The sequence below is a fragment of the Sinohyriopsis cumingii genome, chromosome 10 (assembly GCF_028554795.1).
Source record: "Sinohyriopsis cumingii isolate HCF-2022 chromosome 10, ASM2855479v2, whole genome shotgun sequence".
Lineage (NCBI taxonomy): Eukaryota > Metazoa > Mollusca > Bivalvia > Unionida > Unionidae > Sinohyriopsis > Sinohyriopsis cumingii.
In genome coordinates, this window is record NC_142970.1 from 7,098,466 (window position 1) to 7,120,867 (window position 22,402).

Genomic DNA, 22,402 nt, shown 5'->3' on the forward strand with positions numbered 1-22,402 from the left:
GGAATATCTCTTCGTTTATCGTCGATCTTTTATGTATCAATATATCCGTGGCCATGTTTCATCCATGTGAAATGCAACATCGTGTTCACATTTATTGCTTTTGTACAATATATTTGTCATGGCTGGGTTATTTAGCCGTATAGCAGATAGTATAGCCTTGTCTTCTGTTTGCCTACGGACACTATATTGAGTATAGCAGGTTTCAGAGAAAGCGGGATTTTTCATTTCTACGGCTGATTTTAACCTGTGACGCGTAATCATGGCAAAACGGAGACACATGCATATGTTAAAATAATTAATGAATCAGCATGGTCAGTCGTTTTCGGTTATCAAAACAGACTGTTTACCTCATTGTGCTTTTGAACTGCCTTAGAAACCATACTATCCCTCTCAGTGTGTGATTCTGACCTCAGTGAACAGGAAATGGTTAATAACATCATTTCTGGAATAGATTGCTTGTTGTTTGGGCGTTTAAGCATTCATCCTTTCGGGCAAATATGGAATAGTATGAATATCTAAGTCAACCTTTCATAATGGAATTACTGATAATTATCTGTTTTCTAAGGTAATAATTTATAAAGAATTCTACATAAATGCACACACAATTAGAACTCGCTGAATGAAGTTATGATTGGGTACAGAGTGTAAAAGAAATGGAACTTACTCAGTGTGCACTCCCATGCAGACCAGGTTTCCGAATTTACAAGGCAAATACGACTTGGTTTTTCTAGAGCCGTCTCCAGGGTTTTCAAGAACATCATCAGTAATTCATCCTTTCCTTGTAGAATTTCGCTTTCCTTTTCATCAATAAGGTTTGCCAGGGTGGCAAGAGTCTTGAAACGATCGATTTTTGTCTTAGAATCCAAATACGGACTGACTAATTTTACAAAGCCACCTTCACGTAGCGGAGTAATATTTTCATCCACTTTTGAAAGGTTATGAATAATTGACATGCTCGCTCTAATCATCTTGTGCTCTTCTTCACTCTGTGTAAAATGCAAAATAATGTAACATTAGTTTATATCTTGTTCTCTTCTTCACTCTGTATAAAATGCACAATACTGTGACACTAGTTTATTCCTTGCTCTCTTCCTCACTCTGTGTAAAATGTACAATATTGTAGCACTAGTTAATATCTAGTTCAATCTAGCGACTATTTGAATCTCATTTGACTGTTTGAATCTCTATTTGAATGTGAGAATGTCTTGCCATGAAGCTAAATTTGCCAAATTTGACAGACGTACCAGGTATACATATACTATAATCTCGGGAGTAAAACGGAAGCTTTTATCATGGGCATGTGTGATTCTACTTTCAAAATTAAACGGTGGTGTCGAAGTAAAGAAAAAGAATCCTTGCCACTTAACAAAGTCCCTATTTGGATTTAATTTAACAATGATCATGGAGACACTTCAATGTATAAAGAACCCGAACACATCTGATATCATTGATGGAAAAGCGACTGTATATGTGACTGAAATTTCGTTTCTTTTCATCAGAGGATATCAATCAACTCCTGACAACCAAAGTATGCTCAATAGCTACAAGTATCAGACCATTATGCACACAATGTGGTAGCAACCATAGGGCGCATTTAAACTATTACAAACACAAACAGCGAAGACAAACATAACCCTTTTGGAATAAGGAGGAATTTTCGTGAGGACCATGTGTGGACCACATTAATGCAGAAGTGTCAACAGTAAGCCCCTTATTATACATTGAAAGCTTAACACCTTATACATGCAGATTCTCTGTTTTGGCGGGCGAATTCCTAAGACGGGGCTATTGTTAATAGCATAGTATCTTACGGACATAATTATGTTTGCGTGCGTGATATATGGCTCGGGATTTTAAAGTTGTAAGCAACAGTGAAATATCGTCACTGTTTAGAATCAAACCCCTTGAGAGTATGTGGGAAAAGGAATTATATCCCATTTGTAATGAAGAACCTTCATTGAGACATTTAAGACAGTCTCAGTTACAGTGTAACGATACAATATATCTCGTGGATCCAACACTGTTTTTGAATATGTCCAGTGAATCATGGACCCCACTTACAGCTCGGACGAAGAGGATGCAGATGTTAATGGCTATTATCACCACTACGCGACATGGGTCATCCGCCAGCTTAACGGCTCTATTTTAGAGGCAGTTTACAAAAACAGAAACATATTATGCTCAAAAGTTGTCACTAATGAAACTAAATTAATTATGTCCGGGAAAATAGAAATGGTATACTTCAAAGATTCAATGGAATACTTGTTTTTGCTTTGAATAAAATGCCTTCTCTTTGGAATAACTGACACGACTCAATTAAATCTTTTGTGTTGCATTTTAAATATAAAAAGTCACCGCGTCGAGCGACCCATATTACTCGGAGCACAGTACTACAACCTAGGCATTATGCATACTGAGCAAAAGGTCATATACCTTTAGCAAGAAATGCTACACTATCGTCGGCGTGATCACATTTGACGATGTTGTTGGTGAGCTATACAAGTGTTTATCGAAGAGAAGAAACCCTCATATTATGAATTAGTGTTGCTGATATTATGCTAACTATATTTCGTTGAATACGATATGCCAGAACCAGTGGAGAAAAGAGAATTGGTTCTGGCTCAGTTGATGGTCATGATTTGGAACACTCATATGCTGTGTAGGAATTTAATTGATGCCTACGCCAAGAATGTAACACGTGTTAAACTAACCAACTATGGAATGTACCAAATACTGGGTTAACCAACGACGATTAGTGCCAAATGAACGGAACAACGGCAAACATAATCAGTTTACAGCTTGTTTGGGAGACGAAGATTTAAACATGCTTGTTACACAAAGGAAACTGTAAATTTTGACTTAAAACATTTAACTCGAGCACACTTGACAATACGAAGATCTAATCAAATGTAAAAATATTCGACCTACCGACTTATACCATCGACTTTTACCAGATCATTGCAAACAACTTATATTTATAAGTTATTGTTATATTTCCATAGGTCCCCATAGTGACCCATCTCGTCCCCCTCGTCCTCCTACAACTACTAGTTACCTTTCTGGTGTATTTTCAAAACACATCCTAAGAAGACGGTTTTGAAAATCGCGTTGATTCACAACATCATCTCATACAGATGATCACTGAGCATAGTTTAGCGTAGCCTGTACCTGTCGACAGCTTCAATTTTCGTACATTTGGCCATAAAAATGAAAATAGCCATACAATATCAACTATATAAAAAGTTTAGATTTGATACATGTTACTTCATTTCCAAGAGAACTGAATGTGCCGCCTAAAAGAGTTGTATAATTCATTTTTAATAAATGAATACCTTAACCGACTCCGTCCAATATATTTTGTTTCACTGAATATCAAAGAATAAAATACTAAATAGTGCCCCGATAATTGGAACAGGTACATTAAACAGAATGCACTACGGCTGCCAACCACAAAGTTGTTAGAATAGGACTGTAACTTGTAAGTAACTGACTGTGAGGTCGATAGATAACACTTAGTATCAGCGTCGCCAAACTACTTGGCAATGAACGCGCATGTACTCAAAATAAATTAAAACGATTGTCCCAAGAAAACATGAAGTCTCTCATTCAGCTGGCACTTGCCTAATAACCAGACACTAATGCTACTGAGCAAAGGTCTGGGTTAATAGGGTACATTCAACAAATTATACCCCAAGATTGTTGATTTCATATGTGATAAAACAATTGCTATAATTTTTAGCTACGTTATTGTCTTATCCGTATATCAGTCTTGAAAAAATATTGTTCCATACCTCATCAATCAAATGCGATCAATTCAATTTCAGTTATTTTGTATATTAAGTTGCTCAATACACCTATTTTTAGCAACAACAGCCACAATCGGCGTAGTATTTGAAAAGCAGAAATTCCTTCAGACCAAAATACATGTTATCCACTTTGATAAAATTATGTTCTGAAATTTCAGGAAAGTGGTTTTAAAGAAAGTATTAACCTAGTTACGAATGTCGGACCTTAAACTAAGATGTGTTTTTGTCCACAAGAAACAACCCAAACACCTTCAGGCTTTGATCATAAAAGAAAAGATTGTCCAAAGAACCTCCAAGTAATATGAGATACTATGGGCCACTTGCCTTTAAAAGCCTCTTGAATTCAAACTTATTGATACTCAAATTTCATTCCTGTTTTATGATATTCATCCTTCCCAGCCACCTCCAGCTAATAAGTCTCATGGGAGGAGATGCAAACTCTCTATGTCTTTTGCAGATAGTCTCCATATAGACTACCTTTATATTAGATGTTGGGAACTTCCATACAGCTGTTTAGTACAAGTAAAGAGTACGGATGGATCGAAAGATTGACCAGTGGAGAAACAGACCAGATGGTATAACATTATCCCTGGGCTTAATTACTAATAACTAATTAATGACTGATATTTTTAATAATGGTGTAGCACATATACATGTTCTAAACTGTACCCTAATCTCAAGGACAATTACATTTTCAATTAGAAGTGACAACTATTATGATTATACAAAGTCCAAAATATGCAGAGGTGCGAAAAGTTTGCTTTGATACAGCTTCATCCAGTGATGTATGTGGCATTTTGCTTGCTTTGGTTTCGCTATTCAGTTCAACCTACAATAAATTTACAAGCAATGCTATGCAACGATGTATTACCGAGATATTAGTAAGACACGCGGAGGATATTTAAGATAGTTGACATAATTTGCAAAGGAAGAATTTGTTTCAGATTTAACCTCGTGAATTCCTAATATATTCTGCAGCAAGTTTTCCCGAAATTAATTGCAATGATAATTGGATACTCTTAAAACGATATGTGCATACTGTTGTAACGGTCCCAGTACTTCTGACCCTTTTAGTGCATCATTACACCTGCAAACTTATATAATATTCTTAAGATGCAAAACGTCACAGATAAAAGAGGCAAGCTATTGAGACAATGAAAATGGAGATCAGGAACAGAAGCAAAAACACCTTGCTCTAGTGAACCTGTCTCAAAATGAAGTCGGTTTGCAAAAATTTAAAACTATCATCTTTTCCTGCTTTAATGAAACACACAACTCCCCAAATAGAGTAATTTTGAGCATATGTTCTACTTTCTGCAAATTTGATAACTTTAACATCTACTTCATAAGGACAGCTTACCATTTTTTCCCCTTGAATACGCTTCTGTTGATAGGATGTCAAAATATTTTGCAAAGTGTTGAGAAATGTAGACTCTCTTACAATATCAAAGGTGACTTCAGGACTGCAATCCGAAAAATTCCACAGGAATCTCATTGCTTCTAGAGTTACAAAGGAATGCAATTTTTCTGCATTGCTCTCTAGCTGTTTAGTGCACTCTTGCCATCCTTCCGTTACAACTTTACATATTACAGGCACAGATTGAGTTCTTGACACCTGCTGACCAGCCTCACGCTGATATCTGTTAAGAACGTCAACTGGCAATGGACCAATTTTCTCAACTTTATAAATAAAGTCAGACATCCACGCTATATCTTTCCACACAGCTTCAGTCCATTTCTCATCTTCATTTTCTGAACTTAACATTATATGAATATTGTTTATGGCTTTATTTAGAAATCGAAAAAGACTGTCTATTCTTAATTGAATTTCTTTGTCTGTCAATTCTTTTTTCTCATTTGTCTCTTCCTCTAACCACCTTAAATCCTCGTCGACTTTTTCAACACTTCGCGAATTTGCTTGCTTTTCTGTCCTGTTTTGACCAGGTGTTTGGTCAGCTGACAAGTTTAAACTTCTTACGTCATCAAAAGGTTCCTGCAGCAAATACGACGAAGATTCTCCTACTTGGTTGAGACCTAGAAATACAATGAACGAATATAAACGATACATATCATAACATATTATGTTCTATTAGAAATGACATACAGGTGTAGATTAGGACTGAAACAATGAGGTCATCATGTTTGGAAAAAGGGGAAGATACTTGAGATTACTAACCATTTCTGTTGACAAGACTGTTTTCAGCAAGAAGATATATTCTTATCAAAGAGCAAAGTTATGAAGGTTGCCTTTATTTCACAACACCGGCCACAAAGGAATACAGATAATATAGTTTCCGGCTCAGCTGACAGGGTAACTATAATACAAGTAATTGCAATTGTGATATCGATGTCACATATAGAACGTCAATTTGTTCAAAACAGATGAGCTTTATGTATCGCACGCTGAGCTGGAGTGATGGTAGGGTAAGCTGGAGACATCGTAATATGTGCCGGAGAGATTATAGGGCGAGATAGAGAGATTGTGTGGCGAGCTGAAGAGATTTTCGAGTGGCTAATTGTGATTGTATAGAGAGCTGTATATAAAGCAGGGTACTCTGGAGAGATCGTAGCATGAGCTAGTATGATCGTTGGGTGAGCCGAAGAGGGCGTACTGACTGGAGTGATTGATTTATAGCTATCACGGTGAACATCATCTAAGATTCTCTACAATCACTCTTGCTCCACACCTGATCACTCCAGCTCTCCCCACAATATATATATTGCGCCCTAGTTTATATTCCTATCCCTGTGTATGATTCACTGACTTTATCGTTCCATACGAGTGCATTCAGAAATCATTAAAACGTGACCCAAATAAGTAACAAACAGGAGATTTAACTTATATAACCCCAGGAACTTATGTAACCCCGTTTAAACATATTTTATTTTATCGCCCTATGATATATCCAGGATGCTTTTTCCAGCTCACCCTACAATCTTTCTAATTATATCCACATTATCTTTAGCTCACCCAGCAATCTGTCCAGCTCGCTATACTATCTCTTTAACATGGATACGATCATTCCAGCTCACTTTCAGATTTTCTCACTTGATCCATTTCGATTGACTTGGTATTTTGTAGTCACATATAAAGCTGTCAGTATGATAGTTGGAGACGACCACGGTTATTACGAAAAACTCAGCATCAGGTTTCAGGTTTGCTTTCGGAAGGGTATGGGTACTCATACTATGCTGTCAACAGTTGATATTCCATCAAATGTCAGAAAGCAAGCTATAATAAAATGATCACAGCAACAGCTATGTATAACAGTACGCCATTAGTGCGAAGCAACAGTCTGTTCAAATTAGTGCATCTAGATTGATCTTATCAAAATAAAACTAAATTACACAAATCATCAACGAATACCGGATCCAACGTGAATACTGTGATCAAAAGAAAACCAAGACACCGTGCTACGTGAATCAAATATTGAAATAACAAAATTTTGCTAACTCATTATGCAAATATAGTGCATGGATCGTTTTCACTGCATAAGTCTACCCTACTGGTGGTGTTTATGTTAAGCTTAAATACAAGGACACGGATGATATAAGTCAACCCTCTAAAGATGAATGGAAAGATGAAAGTGTATTCATAGCACGTGTAACGGGTATTAGTGTGGATGGCCTTTACATTTGTTTGCGTCAAAAGCAGACCATATGACGTGATTTCAGCACGTTAAATACCTTGATCTACAATTGCCACATTATACCCTATATGCTCAGGAAAGATTTATTTATAGATAATAATGCCAAAAGTAATTCTACAGATAAAAATTGCAATTGGCACTTTAATCGTATGGCCCGATGTTAGATGCAAGAAGACATTAGTAATTAAGTGCTGAACAATATCCTTCTAAATGTGTGACTACGAATTTCTGCTAAAGCAATATGAATTGAATAAAACTATGATTAACAAAAGGAAAGGACATGTGTTCTTCAATATATTCGCTGACACGGGAAAATAAATTCTTAAACCCTTTCGGAAAATCGCTATGCGAGACTCCTCTGTGCAGCTGGTATTTATCTAGCGCAATATTGAATATTACAGACTGGAAAACAATTCGTACGAGTGTTTTTTTTTCATGCCTATATACGTAATATAAAATATCAAATAAACGCTCTAGAATAATCCATCACATCTCTCTTTTTTTCACAAATATGTCTTGAGCCATATAAATAATGGTAATATTTGTCTTGCTATTCTTGATAATACTTGTTAAGTGATTCTTGCTAATACTTGTCTTGTTATTCTTGCCAATACTTGTCTTGCTATTCTTGCTAATACTTGTATTGTTATTCGTGATAATACTTGTCTTGCTATTCTTGCTAATACTTGTATTGTTATTCGTGATAATACTTGTCTTGCTATTCTTGATAATACTTGTGTTGTTATTCTTGATAATACTAGTCTTGCTATTCTTGATAATACTAGTCTTGCTATTCTTGATAATACTAGTCTTGTTATTCTTGCTAATACTTGTCTTGCTATTCTTGCTAATACTTGTATTGCTATTCTTGATAATACTAGTCTTGCTATTCTTGATAATACCAGTCTTGTTATTCTTGCTAATACTTGTCTTGCTATTCTTGCTAATACTTGTATTGTTATTCTTGATAATACTTGTCTTGCTATTCTTCTTGAGCGGGTCATCGTTACGTCTAATTGAAGTTTAAGAGAAGCAGTTTCTCTAATGTTCCGAAGGAATCTCGTTTTTAAGTAAGTTTCCTTGTTTTAAAAATAAGCATACATTTTGATTATTTCCTCCATGTGCTCATTATAAAGACAAACGAATCTCTAAATCTTTTAAGAGAATTATGCATGAAGTTCACTTATCATTTGTCTTGATTATTGTCTTGCTGGGATACTTCTAAAAGGAGCTTGTGTTGTTAACAATGGACTCCGAAGTCGGTAAATCAAGTTTCGAATGCATCAATCCAATATTTGCAACGGACATTTTATTTCTAACTCTTTTGATAAGTGTGAAATTTTGTCTTAAGTTCTATAAAATAATAACCGCAGCATTAAAAGATTCTTACAACGAGCGTATTGTCTATTGAAACTAAATATAGTACAGTGATTAACAGATGATATAATATACCCTGTAAAGTCGTACATTCTGGTACTGATGTGAAATACCAGAGTTTAGACAGGCTACTGTTATCAAGGTGTCACTCAATTTACCTCACCCCCTTGATACGTAGTCTGCATGTTAACAACATGACTAGTTTTGTTCCATTTTGTCAGCAACAAATTCATATTTACTGCTATAACATTTTTACTTTGTGCCTGTGATATTGTTTAAAAGTGCATTTGAATGCTTCAGATAGATACAGACAAACAGAGCGACAGTGACAGTGAAATACACATATATAGACACAAAATATCTCAATGTGCAATTGTAGGAGAACAAAAACTGAACGTATTATATGACCATCACATGCTTGAATAGCTTCAGTGAGGGGCAGTTTATTAATTACCCTTTTCGCAACATTTGTAATCATTCGGTAAGACATGCCACCAAATAAATTAGACATTTACCCGATACCGTTCGCTCAATACACTATATACTGACTAAAGTTTACCTTTGGTGGGGGATATGGTTGTTTTTCCAGGCGGCTGAGACTATTTGTTGTCCAAAAAGATGCGACAAAACACCTGAACGGTAAGACATGCTACCATATAAATTAGACATTTACCCGATACTGTTCGCTCAAAACACTATATGATGACTAAAGTTTGTCTGTGCTCGGGGACATGGCTGTCTTTCCAGCTTGAGGCTATTTTTTGTGCAAGGAGTTCCAATATACACCTGAACAGATCAATCATCCTGCAAGTTAATTTTCATACATTTTTTTAAAACAATTCTAATTAGTTCGCAATGTGTTACTTTTAAGGGAAAAGACAGTCTACAGGTGTATTAAGATAACTGTTGTAATTATTAATAAGAGAGTTTTACATCCGGGTATGGTGATGCTATCTCTAATCACCTGGTTACAGATACATCCTTATCCTTCAAATCTCACTAGAACTAGTGTACTAATGTAATAATGTTTTTATGTAATAACCGTATTATGAGCTTCATTAGTGTTATTAAGATATTACGGAAAGGTTTACTGTTTAAATATTTCATTAGACTTATAGGCTTTAATTAGGAATAGGGTTTTCAAGATCGGGTGATTTTTTGTACGGAACCCTTGTGAGGGAGGCAGCGAACTAGGGCCGATAACTTCAAAAACTACAACAGGGACATGTGTGGAAATAGCATCACCCTAGGATTTAAACACTTTACCGACTTAGTCAAGTTCTGACCTGGAAACAGTGCAGAATACAATAGTGGTATGACACTGCAATTTAGGGAAAAGTGGTTCAAATTCTTTCACAATATATATGAAGTCCTCATTCCTGAATGACTGATCCCTAAAGATTTTAAGGTACCTTACTAAACAAATAGTACACACCAGTGGCGTCTATCACATCAAGATAAACTACAAATGAAAGAGCTACTATTGTATTGTCTTTGAGTTTCAAACTACCCAAGGCACCAGCAAACCTCTTGAACATACATTTTTAATGTATTGCCTTTTTTCCGCTCCTGGTCACAACTGTGTTATGACAGACTATTTCCATATGTAAACGATATACTCTCTATCATAAATTCTAAAGAAAAAAAGAAAAAAAAAACAACAACAGAAAACGGTAATTTTACATGTACCATTTTTATGTGTAGGAATGGGTGACACTTGTGAACTTGCTCTCTCGTTGATGAACCTTTCTGACAGAACAATTTCGGAAGATTTCATGCTGATGACACCTGTAAGTAAAATAAACCATTATAAGTAGAATATATCTAACCTTGGATTCGTCAAAATAAGTTTTAAGTTAGGGTTAGGGTCTATATATGCCTACGATCGTCTTTCTAGAAGTAGGACAAACAAAATGGGACTCATCAATATCAAACATATTCATGGCATACTTAATAAGATAGAAGCTATTTCGTACCTACTATTTTAACATCATAATTGAAAAATTTCATAACATTTTACGTGAAACTAATTTGTTTGATAGATTGTAATTATGCAATTTTTATATGCTGCATAATTTTTTTTTATTAATGTTCTTCTACATGAGATAAAATGCAGGAGATACCGATATGAAAAATATTATATATCTAGATTAAAACGCATATTACTATGATGTTACTAATCATGTGCTACATTGTTGCTTTGTTTCTATTATTCACAATGAACCTGCGACTCTCCCATTACAAGTCAAACCATCCACCAGCGGAGCTACCGCATATTCCAATATGCAGGAAATGAGGGAGTTAAACAAAGGATACAAGTTTACACATTGCCCAGCTCAGGCCATGGAAAGAATTCATGGAAGGTATGAAAACATTTTCATGTGTTTATTTGCTTTTGAAAATCAAACAAACTCAAATTAGGTGCATGTCCTAAAAGTGGCATGGAACAGTTCTGAATTGAATTGAGTCGAATGGAATGGAATTACATTAAAAAGGTCTATAACAAATATATTTAAAAATGAATTAAACGTATGCGAAGGATACCAATATTAATCAATCACTAGCTTTCCTTATATTTTCTACCCTGAATTTCATTTGAGTTATTTTCCTTTAAAATTGTTTCCCTCGCATCGCTTGACATGTTTTAGCATATCTTGATATTAGTTAGATCCTCGTCTATGTAAATTTCGGTCAAGTGGCAATTCCCAGATAAAAACTCATTTTCAGCTGTGAAATGCGTTCAGAGAACTTTAACTGTAGGGATTTGAAATCATTACATTAATATCTAAGATCGGTTTACCAGTTATTATAATTGTGACCCTAGACGTATATCAAGAGAAAAAAATATATGTTCACTATGTAGACCTTCATCGAATGATATGTCTTAATGGTATCCAGTGTATAAATCAAGAGGTCTTGTGGATTCTGTGCAGTTAAATTGTCCGTCTGTAATAAAACAATACATTATATGTGGTCTCAGACTATATATACGTTATCAGAAATAAAATCCGGTTATGACTGGCTTCAAACTGCTTCAAAACGTAAGTCAATGAAGTTTTAAAATAAATGCTTAATCAAATTATCTCCCTCTCTCTCTTTCTGTGGTTTCAAAATAGTTAATAATTATGCTTTTATAGATTTCCCGTTAGCAAACGCAGACAATATATTAGCTTTAGCCTGAACAGAACTGTAACTTAAAAATGATCCCGTATGTACATGGAGGATGTGTACTTGAAGGTATATTATGTTTCGGTGTACAGACGATGGATATAAACACATGCATGTAAAGCATATATATATGAAATACAAATATAACACGAGAAAGATAAACACTTTCATCAAGTAAGTTATAATGGGTTCTTCTATTATGTTATATATGTTATCGATTGTATGCACACATAATCTCTAACTCTGTACAAGAAGTCAGGTGAAAATGACCACATTTCTTTGTTTTACACTAGACATGTACAAATTTGCTCGAAAAGGTGTGTTCGACTTAATAAGAACCTCCACCCCACCCAAACCAAACACTGATCCACAAATGAATTTCGGTGTAAATTATTAAGTTTAAACTAACTGTACAAGCTGCTATCCAACTTTACTGATATATAAAACGGATCAGATGACATTTGTCCCTCATACCAAAATCTGACACAAAGCTTGCAGAACAGGTCATTTTTACGAGTATGATGAGGTTCAATAAAGATGTTTGTCCTCGATCAGTGCAGCACTTAAAATATGTTATCTTGACAATAGCGTGACTCTCATAGGCAAAATTGTCAAAGATTTATCACATCTAGTGCCTATATCCATGACTTAAGACTACCATTTTTGGTGATGTGTGATTAGTCGTGAGATTGTAGAAATTGGTGTGTGCTTACTGCGTCGCAAATCTTAACTCTAGGTGTTGACCTTGATTTACAGTAGGGAACAAATCACGATTATCTAATCTCGTCTTTAACTTTCATAACATTGCGTGAAGGTTTCAAAAAATCAATTCGTTATGTATGGCAAAACCTTTGTTACGTATATATTTGGAGCACATTCATATCATCAGCTAAGAGGTACAAGATAACACCAAACACGATATCGAATGAGAAGTTATTAATCATAAGTTCTCATAGGAGAACTTAAAATATCCAATCCGTGTGGTTTTACAACTGAATACAAAATACATTTTATCTAATTGGCCACGTTTATATGCATAATTTTAACCATCGATAACCTCGACCTGAAGTATACCTGACTGTGATAACTTTAAGATATAGTGTGCTAATGCAATTAACTCTCCCACCTCTGACTCCAGTGTATTTATATCATTGAAATATGATACTTGGGTGATTCCAAAGTACATTTCATCATTTTTAGTTAATACAGTGCCTTTTAATGTACATATACTTTCTAATTATTCCTACTTTTGCTTTAAAAAACACAAAGGCTTATGACTACGTTTTAAATTTAGGTTAATCGGTGCGATAAGAGTGTTTGCATGCTTTGCTCCAGTCTCAGTGGGGTACGAATTTAAATCCGTAACCTGTAGAACGTTTTTTCTCAATGTAATTTGATTTCAAAGTTCTCTGTGCAATCGTTTTCATGTAGTATCAATGTATACCATTTTGCGCTATATTTGTTGTTCCGTCGTAACTTACCGTAATAAATTATATATACATTGGCTTACGCCAGCATAAACCGGAGTGAATGCATAATTTGTCTCGAGTCAATGATTGCGTACCATCGATGTCAATGACATACAAAATCTTAAACATATTAATGTATTTTGATTCTTCCTCATTCATGCTTGAATACACAATATGCGGTAATTTCATAAGTTTATAGTATTACATTAATATATTATTTGTTCCGATTTACTAGCATATTTATGAAAATGTATCCATATGATAGCATATTCGTCACGTAAAAGGATGCCATTTCCCATGATCGTACCTAATAGTTCACGTCACGCAATCAAAGTGCCCTGTCTTGTAGCTAGCCTAATGTATTTCTCAGTAGCTGACGAATCAAACTTCCGTGCCCATATCATATTCCTCATCTTGAAAACTAATTCATCACCATGTACGATCCAATGTAAGCACTTTCTGCTCTGTTTCGTTAAGATTTTTAACGCAGAATATGATGTCCTATATGCCTTGAATTTTATCAAAAGAATCAGAACTGGCTTTGCATTTGCTGAGAGTTTCTTACTGGGTCGATAGGCGTGTGCGTCTGCTACAACGAATGTATATAGTCACAACTACGTTATATCAGTCTATAATGATATGGGACTAGTCGATGTGTTATGGGGTAAGGTGGCAGCTGGCATATTCAATGGTGTCCTACGTCGTTGAGTCGGCCCCATTTCCGATGCATATAATTATGCGTGTTCTCAATCAGGCCACTACATATCTTCTACTGCGCAACACATTTGACAATAAGTAATTTGGAGTGGTTTCAAATGCAGATCCCGTAAGCAGGCCTATGCAAAAGACAGGGTCGAAGGATTAAATTGCAATATTCTCAAAGGTAGGCAGACAATATCCACTCCACGCGATGTTAGATGTAAATACTTGCTTAAGTTTATATGCTTTGGCACATTCTTGCACTGAAATTTTATTATCTCCAAAATCGATATGAACGAAATATTTTTAAACGGTTTCACTCAACGTTTTGCAAAATCCTTCCAAGCAAATAGATTTTCTATACGGTGAAGTACAGAATATATCTTACAGTCAAAATATTTTTCCAAATTCTGCAATACTGAATTTAGCCGATCTCTCTATCTCCTCAGGCAGTGGATAATATACGTGTCATATATAACCTAATATTTACTTAGTTCTATAGAAATGTGTCATTAAAATTTGGCTATATGGAATATTTGCATATAGATACAGTGAAAGATTTTGAAAATCCCTTTAAAAACTAATGATGTCAAGGTTTAAATATTGAATCAGGAATTTGGCGAGATCTCAAACTAACCCCACGAGATGAAAGTAAACGATTTGTTTAATTCGTTAGTATTATTATTATTATTATTGCTATGGTTTTCAAGTTCAAGCTCTATTTCATCACATCTGCTTTTCATGCTTCAATCAAAGCAGGAATATATATCATAGTTCATGTACTATTTTCTTATAATAATACAAAGAAAACACGTCGAATGCTGCCGAAGATGCCCGTATTTAAGCACATGTTTTACTCTACAGGTTATATATCAATGCTGTGTATTTGGGTTTTATCATAATCCATAATTATATGCATGCAAACGGGTAGGTTTATGCGTTTTAGTGTTTCTATATATATGTATATGTTCGAACCCACGACCTCCCACATCTGAGGTGGACGCTCTAACCACTAGACCACAGAAGCGGTTGTATGTATGTATGTATGTATTAAAGCAGGCAGGTAAGTAAACATATAGGGTTTAGGAAGCCATCCTATTTAAGCAGGTAAGATGAGACGGACGAGACAACAATGTATTCTTTTGGGATGTGAAAGTTGAATTTCCATTTAGTTCCCCTAGGTTAAGCATTCGGAAACACCACACAACGTATTATTAAAAGTAATTTGAAAAGGAAACGAATAGACGTTATTCCGTTTAAGTACCAATGATCTATCACGAAGTACATCATGGGATCCGATAAAAAGGGTCGTCTCTATGACCACCACGTACTTCATATAGGAGTGTGTATTAATTGGTTCGACTCTACAAATCCGAACCCACAGTAGAACAAGATTCAAGTATCACAAACAATTATAACCTACGGCAACAACTATCAGTTTTGAGAGTGAGTTTTAAAAAGAATGAAGCGTAATGGTTTATTTAATCAGAATTGTAATCATCCGCTCTCATTAATGATGTAGTACAGTTTAAACATATAAACAAATGTTTTGTGTCTTTTCTCGTGCAAGCATAATTAACATGAAATTTGGTATTGGTTCCATATTTGCTTAAATAATATAGTCCATGTATTACACGGCATCAGCTGTATCTGGCCTCGAGAACTTGGCCCAGAAATGTGTTGCGTGGTATTGTTAGTTGGATGCGTGGAAACGATGTTCGAAGAAAACATGTAGTTGTCAATCAACTTTATGATGGCCCTATCTAGCCATCAAATGCGTGTAACAAAAACTCCATCTTGTTTCTTCTGCAGCCAAGAAGGAACGTAGTAATTTGATTTATTATTTGTTCTTCATGTTATTGAAAAGCACCATGACATGTTAATTATGTGACGTGAACACCAATCTTTTATACCAGTAATGAGAACATCATCATTCAAAGTTGTCCCATTCATTCAGCGAATAATATTTGCTGTGTTTGCAGGATACCTTTCTCTACGAATTATGTGTAGAAAATATGTTCGCACCTGGTTTGTTCATGGTATTTCACACTGGTTGTATGATACAGGTATTATAGCATGTGCTGTGTACAAGATAGTTTCACATCTGTTCTGTTTTCATTTTAATTTCATATATATCTGCTGTTAAACTAATACCACATCGTATGGCACTCTCAGTTATCAAGAATATGTCACATTATGCTAAATGTTAGAACATTTTATATAAAAATGTAAGACATAATCTCTCATGATCTGATCTGACGTTAAAAATGAAAGCAAATCAAATTAAATATGGATCTTTTAAAATGAAAAAGAAGTATGCTGGATTTAGCTGCTCTAGCTGGCATCGCATTAAATAGGACAATAAAACTATGAATGGGGAAATGATTTGATTATGAATTAAAACTGTGCTCCTGATACGAAACAGTCATGAGCATTCCGTGATTTCATATTAACTGCCCTGATACGAATCTGCAGTTCTTGTCGTATACCGTTTTCTCCATCGCCTCTCTGTGAACCACTCCTAAAGGGCAGTTTAAACACCGCGACTTTCATTCCGTAAACTACTATGATTAATTTTGTAGTGATTTTCAGCTTTTTAATATTTTCAACACACCATAAAGGGGGCGCTCACCAGTTATTATGTGGATCATATTTCTTTGGATATTATGCTTTTGGAAATTGTACATGATCTAAGCACACTGCTAACTAAAATGACTGCTCTCTTGTGCTAACAAATCCGTCTGAATTAGTCTAAAGTACACTATCCATATCAGCTATTAAAATAGGGAAAATTACTTTTGCCAGATTAAACAATGCCAGCATCCGAAAATGGAATGAATGAATTAACAAATATATAAAATGTAAAAAAAGTTATCGGCTCTTTTTTTATACAATTTACCGCTGAAGTTCAGGTGGTGAGAAAGACCAAGTTGAGCTAGACTTTTTTGAAAGGTGCACATCTGGAGTAAGGCCAAGCTGTATACTCTATAACCCATATTACACCCATAACTAATACAACAAAATAAAGGGAATTAAAGGTTATTTGAATTATTTAAATACCCAGTAAAACGAATGAGAAAAGCTTGGGAAATTCTTTTTCTTTAAAAGTGTAACCCTATGCAAAATGTGAAACTGTAGAGCGCCAAAATGTGAAAACTGTAGAGCGCCAACAAAAGGAGTAAAACATTATGATATTAAGTCAGAATTTCATCGACTGATATCGGCTTGAAGTATCAAAAGTTTAGGTCTTGTTAATACTGATCAGTAACCTGAAATTTAAAAAAGATGCAATTCTATAAGATGTCGAATTCTATTTTTAATATCAACATAGAATTTGGCTATACTCAGACTATAACTGCTTCAAAACTTATCAGGCAAACATTTATTGGAGATCTTAAGAAAATAACTTGACTTCTCTCTCTCTCTCTCTCTTGTCATTGATTTTCTTAGGTAATCATTAATAATTAGCTTTATGAGAGTTTTCATCAGTGGAATGAAACGAACTATGATAAGCATAGTAAACTATCAATTAAAATGGTCATTTATGCATACGGGCAACGTAAACATAACGTATATTTGTCTTTTTCTAATACGTTCGATGTGAATGTTTGTATGAAAATATTCTATAAAGGAAACATAATACTAGTAGGTAGATTAAAAACATTTACGAAAGTAAATGTTTGTTCAGTATCTTAATTATTTTCAATATGCCACCACAAGTAAACAAAAAGCATTTCAAAACAATACACGATACATTAAAGAACTTGTTATTTAAATTATTTCAATATGCCACAAGTAACCAAAAAGCATCTACAAAAATGCACGATACATTAAATACCTTGTCTTTTTGGATTTAGTGTTTGCAAACAGCTACTTAAGGAACAACCAAACCACCTGTTCAATGGTTGTTTGCGCAAGTCGGGGTATCTTTCCCGTTCCTAGTCACAACTGTTTTTTAGCAGACGCTCTCAAAAAGAGCAAAATTGCGAACTAAAAAAGCATTATATATTTACCATTAGCAAGTGTCGGAGGGGCTGAAAGAATTGTGTTTTCTCTCTTGGGGTTTCCGGATGGACATGATGAGGAACATTTCATGTCGTCTGTACCTAGAAGTAAATTAATAAATGAAATATATATTTTCTTGCGTTCTTAAATATAGATCATCGTTAGGGTAAGGTTATGGTCTATATATGCTTGCGTTCTTCAAACAAAGATTAGTTTATATTTATATATTATTACGAGGATGTATATTAAAATCCCTATGGTTGACGAATGTAGGGACATTCATTGTCACAAATAGTACAACAACTATTCACACCCTAGTGCTAAATAATGAGTGTCTGCTAGGTATCGAACCTAGGGCCTCTGAATGCGAAGTAATGTCATGAAAATGAGGGAGTCTTAAGTTGGTACACTACAAATATTTACTCACAAACGTTCTGAACACACACCAATAGGCTTCCAAGATGGATCGCAACGCCCCCCTGCCTCCGGTAGCAGTCAATATTTAATGTTGCAGCTACAAAGGGGAGCAGTTATTAGTTAGAACTGCCAAGTAAACTAGTATACCACACATCTTCTCGCTTTTAAGATGATCTGATTTTGCTTATGAGTACATAAGAAAACGAAATGAATCAGTTCCCCCAAAAAATGAACATTAAATAAGTAAGCAATGAATTTTCTCTCTATGTATCTGAGCTGTCCACTGAAAGAATTTAACGGAATTGATTTAAATAATATGTTACTGTAAACGAGCATAGTACAGTCCTGATTCTGCTACTATAGAAAACCGAAAAGTCCAATTCTATTGCAATAATTCAGAAATCGAATATTAAACAATACTTTGGCACATTTATAAAAGTCACTTTCTTACACAAAATCGTTAAATATGGCTGGTTCTTATACTTAACGTCCGTACTGGTGTGTTTGGACGGTTGGGTACAACTTGCTTGCTGCGGGATGGCTGCACTGTGTCACGCTGGGTGGTAGAATGATCAGATGGTGGCACAGGCTCCAAATAATTCCAGACAGAACACTGTGAGTACTTTGTTGCAATGTATGTAGACGTATTTGTCTGGAAGTAGATTCGCAGGGCTTTTCATCCGCTATACATGGATTCGATTGCGCCTGTACATCCCTTAGGGAGTTTTTATCAAGTAGCTTCTTACGCCATTGTCGGCTTGAATAACTATGCCTGGTATTGACCACGTGTTATCATTTCCATGCCATTTGATTCTGATGCTGTCTCGCTCAGTAATATCTGGCATATTATGTGTAGAATGGCGCCGGTTGTAAACAAATTAATATCTTTGTTTTGTCTTAAGATCTCCCTGCCTGATGCTATTTAGGTTTGGCCACTTGGGGTTTAACTTTTTTCAATAATGGGTTAGGTGGTCCTCATCTGGCGTCATCATCAACTGGGCTGGGCTGGCACCTGTCGCAGCCATCGGCTCTATAAGCCATCAAGGCAAGGAATAAATCATCCTGCTTAGGTATGGACTTTGCTATTTTGACACAACTTTCTGCCTTACCATTCGCTTGTGGGTAGTGAGGACTGGTAAATACTTCTTTGAAGTTGTATTTCTCAGCAAACTCCCTGAATTATGAGGAATTGAACTGGGTCCCATTGTCTGATACTTCGATTGCTGGGATTTCCCATAGTGCAAATGTGTTCTTTAGTTTTTCAATTACCTGCTGGGAGATTGTTTTTGTTAGATGCAAAATTTCCAAATAGCGTGAAAAGTAGTCAATAGCTACCACGTTTCTTTCTTCTTTGGCTTCACAAATATCGATTGCAATTGTTGAGATGACCTCCACATTAGTTTGATAAATAATGGACTTGCCATGCTTGATAAAAGAGCCTCCTCATCAATAATACATCACTGAACCTGCCGTGCTTTATGAAATGACCTCCTTATTAATCTGATAAATACTGGAACTGAGAGGCTTCATGAGAAGGCTTCCTCATTGGCATGATAAATACTTGACCTGCTAGGCTTCATGACAGGGCCTACTCATTCGTCATAAAACACTGGACCTGTCAGGTTTCATGAGAGGGCCTCCTCGTTATTCTGATAATACTAGAACTGTTATGCTTCAGGAGATGGCCTCCTCATCAGTTTGATAAATACTGGAGCTGCCAGGCTTCATGAGAGTGCCTCCTCATTAGTCATAAAACCACTGGACCTGCCAGGCTTCATGAGAGTGCCTCCTCATTAGTCATAAAACCACTGGAGCTGCCAGGCTTCATGAGAGTGCCTCCTCATTAGTCATAAAACCACTGGACCTGCCAGGCTTCATGAGAGTGCCTCCTCATTAGTCATAAAACCACTGGACCGGCCAGGCTTCCTGAGAGAGTCTCATAGTTAATCTGATAAATACTGGAACTTCTAGGCTTCATAAGATGGCCACATCATTGGTCTGATCTTTATGTCTAATAATACTTTTAGAGATGCCAATTCTGTAATAATCCAGTTTTTATATCTTGAAATGCATCTCTAAATCTTTCCTCTTGTTTATTTTGCTAACTACCCTCATTATGATAATTATGTTTGAAGATTGCTCAATCTTGTATCTCACATTTTCTCTTCTTAGTTCATTAGTCGTTCGATTATTTAATTTTTTTAATTTATTTATTTGTATATTGCCAGAACTTTTGCAAGCCCTGATACTTTGCTTTATTTACCTTAAATAATATAAATTTGAAGGATGAAGTAAACAAAACAAACACGTTATATATATATATATATATATATATATATATAGAGAGAGAGAGAGAGAGAGAGAGACACATACAGAGAGACAGACATACAGAGGGGGATATAAAGATATATAGTGCTGATGGGTATGTTAACTAGCCTAAAACAATTAGAAAGTGGGTCTTTAACTGTTTGGGCCATATGGTGGAAAAAGTGTCCAGATAATCTACTTTTGTAATTTGTCAAGGTAATTTAATGAAAAAACAGTGGGTGTATTAAAGCTGAGAAATACATATTCGTATATCAACACTAACGTATTTAGAAAATATTACTTCTACAACCCATAAACGTTGCTACAGTTTGGGGCTGAAATACAAAAATCAGTCAGTTTACCGTTAAGGCGCCACATATTGTACATTCCACCGCAATTAGTCATTTTCACGTAAAATATATTATTAATTAATTCAATATGGTCCTATTTTGGTATTGGTAGTTGTACAAATATTTATATTTACTGTTTTTCATAGTTACGGTGATTTGGATCATTACGTATATTTGCAGCCAACATTCGTTACTATTAGGTAAGACCGGGTACCGTAAACAATTAGAAATCTACCCGCTTCCATCTGTTTAAAGAAGACATTTTGTTCTCAGTATACTATACTCTTACAAAAGTTTTTACCATTATGTGACGTCATTGTTTTTCAAGGTTGACTATGAGCATGAACTTACAACGAGAACCCAGAATAAATAGTTTTCCAGTGTAGTCAAGTACTAATCTGGGAACTTTTCAACGCATATTGTAGATTCCAATTGTGGCATGTTACCGGAGTTTTAGAGAAGGACTATTCAAATCCGTTCACAAGATCACATGAACATCTTTTTTAAAACGACTGGTCTCTAAATCTGTTAAGGTACCAGACAAATAAATAGCTAACACCACATGGAGCGCATCGCACATAAAAAACACATATTAAAGAACTTGCTTTAATCTGGATTTGTTCGTAAACAGCTAATCAAAAAAACCAGCAAACTTCCGGTTCACGCTTTGTTAGCGTACGTTGGGGTCGTTTTCTGAACTAATAGACATAACTCGTTTGCAAAAGACTCTGACAATATGTTCATGTCTTTTCTTACCATAAATAGGAGATGGTGACAAGTTTAGAACTGTCCTCTTGTTAATGGGGTTTGCTGATGACTGTGATGCGGAACATCCCATGTTGATAATATCTGGAAGGACAGTAATTGATAATAAGTGGTACAAATTAAATAATGGTTTCGTCAAAATAAGATACATCTTACGGACAGGTTATTAATGCTTTTTTCCCAGAATTATGCTAATTGGAATGGACACAACAGTTTTCTTTAGTATCTAGAACATATTTCTGACATACTTTCTGTTAAATGAAACGGCGCTGACACTAAATGTTTGCGTTATTTTATTATCGTTTCATATAAGAAAGGTTAATGTAAATCTCCCATGGAACTAGATAGATAGATAGATAGATAGATAGATAGATATAGATAGATAGATA

At 35.3% G+C, this 22,402-nt stretch overlaps 1 protein-coding gene and 1 pseudogene across 1 annotated transcript in view; one reads left to right on the forward strand and one right to left on the reverse strand.

Moving 5' to 3' along the window:
* Nucleotides 1-22,402, reverse strand: part of LOC149789552 (uncharacterized) — a 47,195-nt gene that overhangs the window by 17,075 nt on the left and 7,718 nt on the right. The window contains exons 2-6 of the mRNA XM_089971575.1: nt 22,005-22,097; nt 18,183-18,275; nt 10,523-10,621; nt 5,167-5,840; nt 665-986 (exon numbers count right to left, since the gene is read on the reverse strand). Of these exons, the coding sequence (XP_089827701.1) occupies nt 665-986; nt 5,167-5,840; nt 10,523-10,621; nt 18,183-18,275; nt 22,005-22,086 (1,270 nt within the window). The 5' untranslated portion in view covers nt 22,087-22,097. The remainder of the gene's footprint in view (nt 1-664; nt 987-5,166; nt 5,841-10,522; nt 10,622-18,182; nt 18,276-22,004; nt 22,098-22,402) is intronic.
* LOC149789553 (small nucleolar RNA SNORD36) lies at nt 17,358-17,435 on the forward strand (annotated as a pseudogene).